This window comes from Oncorhynchus tshawytscha, linkage group LG13 (assembly GCF_018296145.1).
Source record: "Oncorhynchus tshawytscha isolate Ot180627B linkage group LG13, Otsh_v2.0, whole genome shotgun sequence".
Taxonomy (NCBI): Eukaryota; Metazoa; Chordata; class Actinopteri; order Salmoniformes; family Salmonidae; genus Oncorhynchus; species Oncorhynchus tshawytscha.
The window spans coordinates 63,947,038-63,959,861 of record NC_056441.1 but is presented as its reverse complement, the minus strand read 5'-3'; the positions used below and the strand labels follow the sequence as shown (position 1 = coordinate 63,959,861).

At 45.9% G+C, this 12,824-nt stretch overlaps 1 protein-coding gene across 9 annotated transcripts in view; it reads left to right on the top strand.

Moving 5' to 3' along the window:
* LOC112239969 (septin-4) overlaps nucleotides 1-12,535 on the top strand; it is an 83,387-nt gene extending 70,852 nt beyond the window's left edge. For all 9 annotated transcript variants that reach the window (XM_042296151.1, XM_042296153.1, XM_042296155.1 and 6 more), the window contains 5 exons: nucleotides 906-1,007; nucleotides 2,941-3,037; nucleotides 6,378-6,540; nucleotides 8,275-8,374; nucleotides 10,618-12,535. In XM_042296151.1, coding sequence (XP_042152085.1) covers nucleotides 906-1,007; nucleotides 2,941-3,037; nucleotides 6,378-6,540; nucleotides 8,275-8,374; nucleotides 10,618-10,686 — 531 coding nt within the window. In that variant the 3' untranslated portion in view covers nucleotides 10,687-12,535. The remainder of the gene's footprint in view (nucleotides 1-905; nucleotides 1,008-2,940; nucleotides 3,038-6,377; nucleotides 6,541-8,274; nucleotides 8,375-10,617) is intronic.
* Nucleotides 12,536-12,824: the final 289 nt, after the last annotated feature.

Here is a 12,824-nt window from a genome sequence, read left to right as displayed (position 1 = left end):
GTCACTACCTCATCTTCTTCTCTGTCTCTCCCTCCATCTTCTTCTCTCTGTCCCTCCCTCCATCTTATTCTCTCTGTCCCTCCCTCCATCTTATTCTCTCTGTCCCTCCCTCCATATTCTTCTCTCTGTCCTTCCCTCCATATTCTTCTCTCTGTCCTTCCCTCCATATTCTTCTCTCTGTCCCTCCCTCCATCTTCTACTCTCTGTCCCTCCCTCCATATTCTTCTTCTCTGTCCTTCCCTCCATCTTCTTCTCTCTGTCCCTCCCTCCATCTTCTTCTCTCTGTCCTTCCCTCCATCCTTCTGGTTCCATCTTCTTCTCTCTGTCCTTCCCTCCATCTTCCCTCTGTCCCTCCCTCCATCTTCTTCTCTCTGTCCATCCTCCATCTTGTCCTTCCCTCCATCTTCTTCTCTCTGTCACTACCTCCATCTTCTTCTCCTGTCTCTCCCTCCATCTTCTTCTCTCTGTCCCATCTTCTTCTCTCTGTCCCTCCCTCCCTCGTTCCATCTTCTTCTCTCTGTCCCTCCCTCCCTGGTTCCATCCCTCCCTTCCTCCCTGGTTCCATCTTCTTCTCTCTGTCCCTCCCTCCCTGGTTCCATCTTCTTCTCTGTCCCTCCCTCCCTGGTTCCATCTTCTTCTCTCTGTCCCTCCCTCCCTGGTTCCATCTTCTTCTCTCTGTCCCTCCCTCTCTTGTTCCATCTGCTTCTCTCTGTCCCTCCCTCCCTGGTTCCATCTGCTTCTCTCTGTCCCTCCCTCCCTCGTTCCATCTTCTTCTCTCTGTCCCTCCCTCCCTTGTTCCATCTGCTTCTCTCTGTCCCTCCCTCCCTGGTTCCATCTGCTTCTCTCTGTCCCTCCCTCCCTGGTTCCATCTTCTACTCTCTGTCCCTCCCTCCAACTTCCTGTAGATCCGAGAGGAGATCCAGCAGTATGGGATTAAGATCTACCAGTTCCCAGACTGTGACTCTGATGAGGATGAGGACTTCAAACAGCAGGATCAGGAGCTCAAGGTGAACCACATTTATCCAAACCTCACATCACTAGTTGAGGAAGTATGACAACATAAAGGACACTGGTCATCATAAGCAACCTGTCTGCAATACAGAAATGCTGGGATAGGAAACTTAGATTAGAGACAATGTCCATACCCGTGTTGTTATTGAGCACACAGCCTTGAATAGTTATCTGTTTATGAATTCGATTGATGTGTGTGTGCACTGGCGCACTAGAGGGCAGGGTGTGGCTGTGCATCCAGACCAGGCCTGAATGGCGTTTTGGTAGATAAATGGTGTCTCAGTCACTCCCCCTCATAGAACCGTGTCTGTGACCTCATGTGCCCTGACAGTGTGCTCTGTTCATTTCTAAGTAGACTCCAACACCATTGTTAAGTTTGCCGATGACACAACAGTAGTAGGCCTGAACACTGACGACGACGAGACCGCCTATAGGGAGGAGGTCAGAGACCTGGCCATGTGTTGTCAGCACAACAACCTCTCCCTCAATGTGATCAAGACAATGGAGATGATTGTGGACTACAAGAGGAGGACAGAGAACGTCCCCATTCTCATCAACGGGTCTGTAGTGGAGCAGGTTGAGCGCTTCAAGTTCCTTGGTGTCCACATCACCAACAAACTAACATGGTCCAAGCACACCAAGACTGTTGTGAAGAGCGCAAAACAAAACCTTTTCCCCCTCAGGAGACTGAAAAGATTTGGCATGGGTCCTCAGATCCTCAAAAGGTTCTACAGCTGCACCATTGAGGGCATTCTGACTGGTTGCATCACTGCCTGGTATGGCAACTGCTCGGCCTCCGACCGCAAGTCACTAGAGAGGGTATTGCGTACGGCCCAGTACATCACCAGGGCCAAGCTTCCTGCAATCCAGGACCTCTATACCAGTTGGTGTCAGAGGAAGGCCTAAAAATTGTCAAAGACTCCAGCCACCCTACTCATAGACTGTTCTCTCTGCTAGCTGTACCGGAGCGCCAAGTCTGGGTCCAAGAGGCTTCTAAACAGCTTCTACCCCCAAACCATAAGACTCCTGAACATCTAATGAAATGGCTACCCAGACTATTTGCATTGTCCACCCCACCACACGTTTACACTGCTGCTACATTCTGCTTGTTATCTACATGTACCTATTACCTCGACTAACCGGTGCCCCCACACATTGACTCTGTAACCGGTACCCCCTGTATATAGCCTCCACATTGACTCTGTACCGGTACCCCCTGTATATAGCCTCCACATTGACTCTGTACCGGTACCCCCTGTATATAGCCTCCACATTGACTCTGTACCGGTACCCCCTGTATATAACCTCCACATTGACTCTGTACCGGTACCCCCTGTATATAGCCTCCACATTGACTCTGTACCGGTACCCCCTGTATATAGCCTCCACATTGACTCTGTACCGGTACCCCCTGTATATAGCCTCCACATTGACTCTGTACCGGTACCCCCTGTATATAACCTCCACATTGACTCTGTACCGGTACCCCCTGTATATAGCCTCCACATTGACTCTGTACCGGTACCCCCTGTATATAACCTCCACATTGACTCTGTACCGGTACCCCCTGTATATAACCTCCACATTGACTCTGTAACCGGTACCCCCTGTATATAACCTTGCTCTTTAATTTTTGGTTACTTTTATTAACATTTTTTGGTATTTTTCTTAAAACTGCATTGTTTGTTAAGGGCTTGTAAGTAAGCATTTCACTGTAAGGTCTACACCTGTTGTATTCGTTGCATGTGACAAATAACATTTGATTTGAGAGAGAGATGGAGAAATGGGTAGATCTGCATTGCAGCATTTTCCCCTCTCTGCATTACCTCATCTTAACCACAGATATATTCCCCCCACTTTGTACTTTATTCACGTCATTCATATTCACCTCTCTTGCTCTCTCTCCCTCCCCCGGTCTCCCTCCTCCAGGACAGTATACCATTTGCGGTGATCGGCAGCAACACGGTGGTGGAGGCCAAAGGGAAGAGGGTCCGGGGTCGTCTCTACCCCTGGGGCATCGTGGAAGGTAACCCTGTTACACCACTGTTATGTAGCTCTTGTGTGTGGGGGTCTTAATATGTTAGGGTTGTACTGGGATGTGGACATGAAGCTGGGGTTAGGGTTGTACTGGAATGTGGACATGAAGCTGGGGTTGTACTGGGATGTGGACATGAAGCTGGGGTTGTACTGGGATGTGGACATGAAGCTGGGGTTAGGGTTGTACTGGGATGTGGACATGAAGCTGGGGTTAGGGTTGTACTGGGATGTGGACATGAAGCTGGGGTTACTGGGATGTGGACATGAAGCTAGGGGTTAGGGATTGTACTGGGATGTGGACATGAAGCTGGGGTTAGGGTTGTACTGGGATGTGGACATGAAGCTGGGGTTAGGGTTGTACTGGGATGTGGACATGAAGCTGGGGTTAGGGTTGTACTGGGATGTGGACATGAAGCTGGGGTTAGGGTTGTACTGGGATGTGGACATGAAGCTGGGGTTAGGGTTGTACTGGGATGTGGACATGAAGCTGGGGTTAGGGTTGTACTGGGATGTGGACATGAAGCTGGGGTTAGGGTTGTACTGGGATGTGGACATGAAGCTGGGGTTAGGTTGTACTGGGATGTGGACTGAAGCTGGGGTTAGGGTTGTACTGGGATGTGGACATGAAGCTGGGGTTAGGGTGTACTGGGATGTGGACATGAAGCTGGGGTTAGGGTTGTACTGGGATGTGGACATGAAGCTGGGGTTAGGGTTGTACTGGGATGTGGACATGAAGCTGGGGTTGTACTGGGATGTGGACATGAAGCTGGGGTTAGGGTTGTACTGGGATGTGGACATGAAGCTGGGGTTGTACTGGGATGTGGACATGAAGCTGGGGTTAGGGTTGTACTGGGATGTGGACATGAAGCTGCATTGTACTGGGATGTGGACATGAAGCTGGGGTTGTACTGGGATGTGGACATGAAGCTGGGGTTAGGGTTGTACTGGGATGTGGACATGAAGCTGGGGTTAGGGTTGTACTGGGATGTGGACATGAAGCTGGGGTTAGGGTTGTACTGGGATGTGGACATGAAGCTAGGGTTAGGGTTGTACTGGGATGTGGACATGAAGCTGGGGTTAGGGTTGTACTGGGATGTGGACATGAAGCTGGGGTTAGGGTTGTACTGGGATGTGGACATGAAGCTGGGGTTAGGGTTGTACTGGGATGTGGACATGAAGCTGGGGTTGTACTGGGATGTGGACATGAAGCTGGGGTTAGGGTTGTACTGGGATGTGGACATGAAGCTAGGGTTAGGGTTGTACTGGGATGTGGACATGAAGCTGGGGTTAGGGTTGTACTGGGATGTGGACATGAAGCTGGGGTTAGGGTTGTACTGGGATGTGGACATGAAGCTGGGGTTAGGGTTGTACTGGGATGTGGACATGAAGCTGGGGTTAGGGTTGTACTGGGATGTGGACATGAAGCTGGGGTTAGGGTTGTACTGGGATGTGGACATGAAGCTAGGGTTAGGGTTGTACTGGGATGTGGACATGAAGCTGGGGTTAGGATTGTACTGGGATGTGGACATGAAGCTGGGGTTAGGGTTGTACTGGGATGTGGACATGAAGCTGGGGTTAGGGTTGTACTGGGATGTGGACATGAAGCTAGGGTTAGGGTTGTACTGGGATGTGGACATGAAGCTGGGGTTGTACTGGGATGTGGACATGAAGCTAGGGTTAGGGTTGTACTGGAATGTGGACATGAAGCTGGGGTTGTACTGGGATGTGGACATGAAGCTGGGGTTAGGGTTGTACTGGGATGTGAACATGAAGCTGGGGTTAGGGTTGTAAGCTGGGATGGATGAACATGAAGCTAGGGTTAGGGTTGTACTGGGATGTGGACATGAAGCTAGGGTTAGGGTTGTACTGGGATGTGGACATGAAGCTGGGGTTAGGGTTGTACTGGGATGTGGACATGAAGCTGGGGTTGTACTGGGATGTGGACATGAAGCTGGGGTTAGGGTTGTACTGGGATGTGGACATGAAGCTGGGGTTGTACTGGGATGTGGACATGAAGCTGGGGTTAGGGTTGTACTGGGATGTGGACATGAAGCTAGGGTTAGGGTTGTACTGGGATGTGGACATGAAGCTTAGGGTTGTACTGGGATGTGGACATGAAGCTGGGGTTAGGGTTGTACTGGGATGTGGACATGAAGCTGGGGTTAGGGTTGTACTGGGATGTGGACATGAAGCTGGGGTTAGGGTTGTACTGGGATGTGGACATGAAGCTGGGGTTAGGGTTGTACTGGGATGTGGACATGAAGCTGGGGTTAGGGTTGTACTGGGATGTGGACATGAAGCTGGGGTTAGGGTTGTACTGGGATGTGGACATGAAGCTGGGGTTAGGGTTGTACTGGGATGTGGACATGAAGCTGGGGTTGGGTTGTACTGGGATGTGGACATGAAGCTGGGGTTAGGGTTGTACTGGGATGTGGACATGAAGCTGGGGTTAGGGTTGTACTGGGATGTGGACATGAAGCTGGGGTTACTGGGATTGTACTGGGATGTGGACATGAAGCTGGGGTTAGGTTGTACTGGGATGTGGACATGAAGCTGGGGTTAGGGTTGTACTGGGATGTGGACATGAAGCTGGGGTTAGGGTTGTACTGGGATGTGGACATGAAGCTGGGTTAGGGTTGTACTGGGATGTGGACATGAAGCTGGGGTTAGGGTTGTACTGGGATGTGGACATGAAGCTGGGGTTAGGGTTGTACTGGGATGTGGACATGAAGCTGGGGTTAGGGTTGTACTGGGATGTGGACATGAAGCTAGGGTTAGGGTTGTACTGGGATGTGGACATGAAGCTGGGGTTGTACTGGGATGTGGACATGAAGCTAGGGTTAGGGTTGTACTGGAATGTGGACATGAAGCTGGGGTTGTACTGGGATGTGGACATGAAGCTGGGGTTAGGGTTGTACTGGGATGTGAACATGAAGCTGGGGTTAGGGTTGTACTGGGATGTGAACATGAAGCTAGGGTTAGGGTTGTACTGGGATGTGGACATGAAGCTAGGGTTAGGGTTGTACTGGGATGTGGACATGAAGCTAGGGTTAGGGTTATAGTTGAGGTTAGGGTTGAACTGGGATGTAGGCATCAACCTAGGGTTTGGGCTAGGGTTGGGTTTTAGGGGTGAACCTGGATGTGGACATGATGCTAGGGTTAGGGTTGTGGTTGAGGTTCGGGTTGGGGTTGAATCCGGGATGTGGCCATGAAGTTAGGGTTGTGGTTGAGGTTCGGGTTAGGGTTGGGGTTGAATCCGGGATGTGGCCATGAAAGGTTTAGGAAAAAACACTGTCCTAACATAACACACACACTGTTACTTTTGACAGTGGAGAACTCGGCACACTGTGACTTTGTGAAGCTGAGGAACATGTTGGTGAGGACACACATGCAGGACCTGAAGGATGTGACACGGGAGACCCACTATGAGAACTACAGGGCTCACTGCATCCAGAGCATGACCCGCATGGTGGTGAAAGAACGCAACCGCAAGTATGGACACACACACAGACCAGTATCTCACTCACTGTAGCTCGTGTTGTTTATAGCTTGGATCAGGTATCTTAATACTGCATGTATTGTTACTCATATACAAACATAATGTAGCTCAACTACAATTCACACTAACATACAGTACCAATCAAAAGTTTGGACACCTACTCATTCCAGGGTTTTCTTTATTTTTTACTATTTTCTACATTGTAGAATAATAGTGAAGACATCAAAACTATGGAATCATGTAGTAACCAAAAAAGTGTTAAACATTTTTGAGATTCTTCAAAGTAGCCACACTTTGCCTTGATGACAGCTTTGCACACTCTTGGCATTCTCTCAACCAGCTTCATGAGGTAGTCACCTGGGATGCATTTCAATTAACAGGTGTGCCTTGTTAAAAGTTACTTTGTGGAATTTCTTTCCTCTTTAAAAGTCAATCAGTTGTGTTCTGACAAGGTAGGGGTGGTATACAGAAGATAGCCCTATTTGGTAAAAGACAAAGTCTATATTATGGCAAGAACAGCTCAAATAAGCATAGAGAAATGACAGTCCGTGATGGCTTTAAGACCTGAAGGTCAGTCAGTGCGGAAAATTTCAAGAACTTCGAAAGTTTCTTCAAGTGCAGTCGCAAAAAGCATCAGCATCAAGCGCTGTGATGAAGCTGACTTTCATGAGGACCGCCACAAGAAAGGACGACCCAGTTACCTCTGTTGCAGAGGATAAGTTTGTTAGAGTTACCAGCCTCAGAAATTACAGCCCAAATAAATGCTTCACAGAGTTCAAGTAACAGACCCATCGCAACATCAACTGTTTAGAGGAGACTCTGTGAATCAGGCCTTCATGGTCAAATTGCTTCAAATAAACCACTACTAAAGGACACCAATAAGAGGGAGAGACTCGCTTAGGCCAAGAAATACACCAGCAAAGGACATTAGACCGGTGGAAATCTGTCCTTTGGTCTGATGAGTCCAAATTTTAGATTTTTGGTTCCAACCGCTGTGTCTTTGTGAGATGCAGAGTAAGTGAACGGATGATCTTTGCATGTGTGGTTCCCACCGTGAAGCATGGAGGAGGAGGTGTGATTGTGTGGGGATGCTTTGATGGTGACACTGTCTGTGATTTATTTAGAATTCAAGGCACACTTAATCAGCATTACTACCACAGCATTCTGCAGCAATACGCCATCCCATCTGGTTTGTGCTTGGTGTTTTTAAACAGAACAATAGCTCAACACAACTTCAGTCTGTGTAAGGGCTATTTGACCAAGAAGGAGAGTGATGTAGTGCTGCATCAGATGACCTGGCCTCCACAATCACCCGACCTCAACCCAATTGAGATGGTTTGGAATGAGTTAAACGTGGAGTGAAGGAAAAGCAGCCAACAAGTGCTCAGCATTTGTGGGATCTCCTTTAAGACTGTTGGAAAAGCATTCCCGGTGAAGCTGGTTGAGAGAATGCCAAGAATGTGCAAAGCTGTCATCAAGGTAAAGGGTGGCTACTTTGAAGAATCTAAAATATATTTAGATTTGTTTAGCGCTTTTTTAGTTACTACATGACTCCATATGTGTTATTCCAGTTTTGTTGTCTTCACAATTATTCTATAATATAAAGAAAAACACTTGAATGAGTAGGTGTTCTAACTTTTGACTGGTACTGTATAGTCACAAACTCTAACAAAATATACACCCACATACTGTCAACCATATTGTCTTTCTCCACTCTACTCCCGTAGTAAACTGACCAGGGAGAGCGGCACAGACTTCCCCATCCCTGTGATACCAAGTACCACAGACACCGAGACGGAGAAGCTGATCCGAGAGAAAGATGAAGAGGTACAACGACGACACTCAGAGCATGAACCAGAGCAAGAGCACAGTCACGATGAGCACTCAGACCGACCCCTAGAACCCCACTCTGACCCAGGCCTAGACCCAGGGCCTGAACCTGAGGCCTCTTGAGTCCTCCAGGCTGTCAATCGTATTTTATATACATTCCATTAATACATGCAGGTGCCCCTGAGGACCCCAGTCAGGTGTGGTAATTCTGGTCTGAGGAAGGGTGAGGGGTGACAGTTGGCCCCTACAGCAGCACCCCTAAAACAGCACCCAGCCATGAGGTGCACATGACCTGTAAGAGATGATTAGATCTGGGTACAAATAATGTTTTATATTCAAATACTATTTGAACCCAGGTCTGGCAGTAGAATATAATATGCCATGTCACGCTGCCTGGGTAGAGTAGTGTTGTAAATGGAAAGAAGCTCTCGTGTGGTTCTCTTCTCCCTGTTTGAGTCTGTCCCTGTCCAAAAGCACCATCGTGCCAATTTCATATAGTTATTTATATTATTTATATACAGTACCAGTCAAAAGTTTGGACACAGTCTCAATCAAGGGTTTTTATTTTTACTATTTTCTACATTGTAGAATAATAGTGAAGACATCAAAACTATGAAATAACACATATGGAGTGCTGCATCAGATGACCTGTCCTCCACAATCACCTGACCTTAACCCAATTGAGATGGTTTGGGATGAGTTGGACTGCAAAGTGAAGGAAAAGCAGCGAACAAGTGCTTAGCATATGTGGGAACTCCTTCAAGACTGTTGGAAAAGCATTCCAGGTGAAGCTGGTTGAGAAAATGCCAAGAATGTGCAAAGCTGTCAGCAAGGCAAAGGCTGGCTGCTTTGAAGAATCTAAAATATGACATATTTTGATTTGTTTAATACTTTTTGGTTACTACATGATTCCATATGTTTTATTTAATAGTTTTGATGTCTTCACTATTATTCTAAAATGTAGAAAATAGTACAAATAAAGAAAAACCCTTGAATGAGTAGGTGTGTCCAAACTTTTGACGGGTACTGTATATATTTTCTGATTAAAATCTGATAACTTTAAAGAACCTTAACAATACTTTAACAAAAATACCCTCACCTGAGGTTTGAATCTGATGCATGAAGCCTACCCTGAAACCCACTTGTGCAGCTTGAGTTTTGGTGCAGATCGTCCATTGATATCAATACATAATTTACTCAAAAATAAAGTTAAGCTTGTGCATCTCAAGCTAGGTTCCCCCCTGAATGACATGAGCCATTAAAAACATAATACATTCTTTTCTGCTACTTCCTCATTTTTGGTATGTAACCCTTCCCATTATTAAAACGTTGGAAACACAAAACTGTCACCTTAATTTCATCTTATTTTAATATGTTTGTGGGATTGGGGGGATGCAATGAAGGGCAAATAATAGTATTTCTGCAAGTGCCATATCTTTCACACTTATACTTCATATCACAGTATTGAATTATCAGGCTCTGTGTGTAGCAATTCTAGAAATGAATGTGTATACCTGACTGATCACACACAGTCACCAGCCTCAGTCACATGGTCTCCAGACAGAGTAGAATGGGGTGGCAAATTGTATCAATCAGTTGTCCTCCGCTGGCTTGTTAGTCATTGGATATGGTCATTGGTGCAGTGATGTAGAAGTAATGGTCATGTTCCAGGCCACCTTCAGCCTGTCTTTCACTCATTAGACTACAACTGTATACATGACTGAACACACACGCATCCGTCATCATCAGGTCACATGGTCTAAAGTCAGAATAGACTGGGGTGGCAAATGGTATCGATCGGTTGTCTGTCAGCACTGCTGGCTTAGTTGTGATTTGGATAGGGCTTGGTTATTGGTGCAGTCATGTGGAAGTAATGGTTGCGTTCCAGGCCACCTACATTGCAGTCATGAAATGTAGACAATCACTACTTCCGCATGTGTAGTGTTCTGAGACAATCATATCTGTGTCAGATCTCTGAAAATGCCGAAATAGTGTTTAGCATTATTGGAATCCATCAATATGACTTAATAATCTGATAGTCTGGTGAGAGTAGACTGGTATGGGGAATCCTATTTATCTGTTGTCACATAGCTGGCTTTGTTGTGATTGGATAGCACTTGGTTATGGTTCCTAAAGCCTGTGAGCATCTCCCCAGTCCCTACTTCATTCTGTGTTTTTGTGTTTTGCTTCATGTCCCGGGTGTTTGACTGACAGCGGACTCTTGTCTCTTTTCTCCACAGTTGCGGCGAATGCAAGAGATGCTCACAAAGATCCAGGAACAGATGCACACGCAGAAGGAGGCCTATTAACCCAGGCTACTACTAGAACCCCTGCCCCTCTGTAAATGCAGGCCCCCTCTTTCCACTACTAGGGTGAGCACCCCTAGTACCACTACTCTAGTCCACACACATTGTCAACTCCAGCTCATCCAACCCCAACAGCCACCACTCCTCATTTAGTCAATAACCCTCAATAATCCACGACCAGGCATGAGGTATTCACAGACAGGAGGTGGCATGGAGAGAATTTGCATTCTCTTCCAACAACATGGAAGTCCTGTGTCTCCACACCTGTTGTGGAAACTCTAACAGTAACAACGGGCACTCCTTTTCGAGTGCCATTGCTGGAGCACAACACCGGGCTGGACAGCACCGACCTAACCACCTGCTTGTCCTTAAAGGGTTACGGCCGGGTCCTGCCTGCCCTCTTTCCACTCATAGTTTACCTGTGGTCTTCTCAAGATAACTTTTTGCCTTCCAGTTTGCTAACACTTCAATGTTCATTGGATGTTTCTCCTTAGTGAACTCTAACATTGGTTAAGGGGTAGACTGTGTTGTCCTGTCCCTCTGCTAGGTGTTTGAAAGTCTATCTCATAACAAATGTAGTTGTGTGGTCTTAACCACCCTAGACAAGGTCTGTTGGGAAGGAGGTTGGCCTGCCCAAAAACATTTTGTCATGCACAATTTTTTCCCAAGAGCATTTTTCTTGAAGGTCAATACTATAGATGGTCATACAGATAAAATGTGATACTTTTTTTTACTACAATGTTACATTTGTAAATGTTTTTGTTACGGGGTTGCATCTATCACTTATTATTGCTTTTATTTGCATTGCTGCACAGAATAGCATGGAATGAGTCATTTTTTCACCATTTTTATTTTTAATTTCAACAAATGTTACTGAAGTACTGTTGGGTGTTTTTGACATGTTAATAGGGCTAACTAATGTCCTTCACTCTCCCAATTCCAGCATGCTCAACCATGGGTTGTTCATTCTTGTATTTTACTTAAAGGAAACCCACTACATACAGTTCTGAGAGTTTGCTGGAATATTGTTGACTGGCAGGTTCGTCCTCAGGTCGTAGTAAAACCTTTTGCAGTGAAAATGAGTGTTGGACCTGGATACAACCCGATTATAGACGTTGCGACTTTTAAAGGTGATTTCAGATTAAGCTGATATGCAGCGTTTACGTGATGGGATCTCTGGGATCGCAGAGAACATTGCCTTTTAAAAGCCGCAGTGCAAAACCTGCGATCTGACTAAATCCTGGCTCAAATGGACAAGTTCCAGCATTAACTCCACATTTAATGTTTTTTAATATTTTTTTTCACTGAACATGACCCAAGAGGAGAAAATAGAAGCCTTGAGCTAACTATGTGCCAGCCAAGAGATGCTGGCCTGGGGACCAAGCAGACAGGACAAGGCCCTTATTCTGCCAGAGGTCAGGGGGCTAGAGAATGACAGGGTCCCTTCAGTAAGGTTGTTTGTGGGTATAGTGTCTGTTATAGAGGTGCCTGATGTAGCAGGCCTTCATTCATGGGTGATATTTTTCTTGATTATGTTTGTGGACAGTAAGTATGCACCCTCTATTTTGAAGTACATTAAGTAGATATATATGAGTGGATGATTTTATTATAGTAGAGAAATTATAATTACTTATCATTTAGGTGTTTCCTCCCAACAATTTTGACTTTAAAACACTTTTTTCATGAAGATGAATAGTTGTGCATATGTATTTATTTTCCTCAGGTGCAAATGTCAGTTCATTCACAAGGAACAAGTCATGAGACAAAAATATACATTTGTTTGGATTATTAGTGTCATGAGTGCCAGAAAAATTGATTTGAAATAATCAGAATAAAATATTTTTATTTCACATTCTCTTTGTAAGCAACATTGTTCAATTTACCTGTTCTATCCTGATCCATCAAAAGCTTAGAGATTCACCTACAGACCCAGTCCAAAATCACACTAGAACAAAAGTAGGATATAAGATTGTTTCATAAGAATGTTGTCATACTACTTTTTCTGAATACATTGATGTAATAAATGACTTTGGCCAGGATTCAATCTGAGCGCAGATTGGCAACGCTCCAATAAACACATTTTCACATTGAGCCGACATATGCAGCGTTTACCGTGAATGAGGCCTCTGAAAAAGTGCATT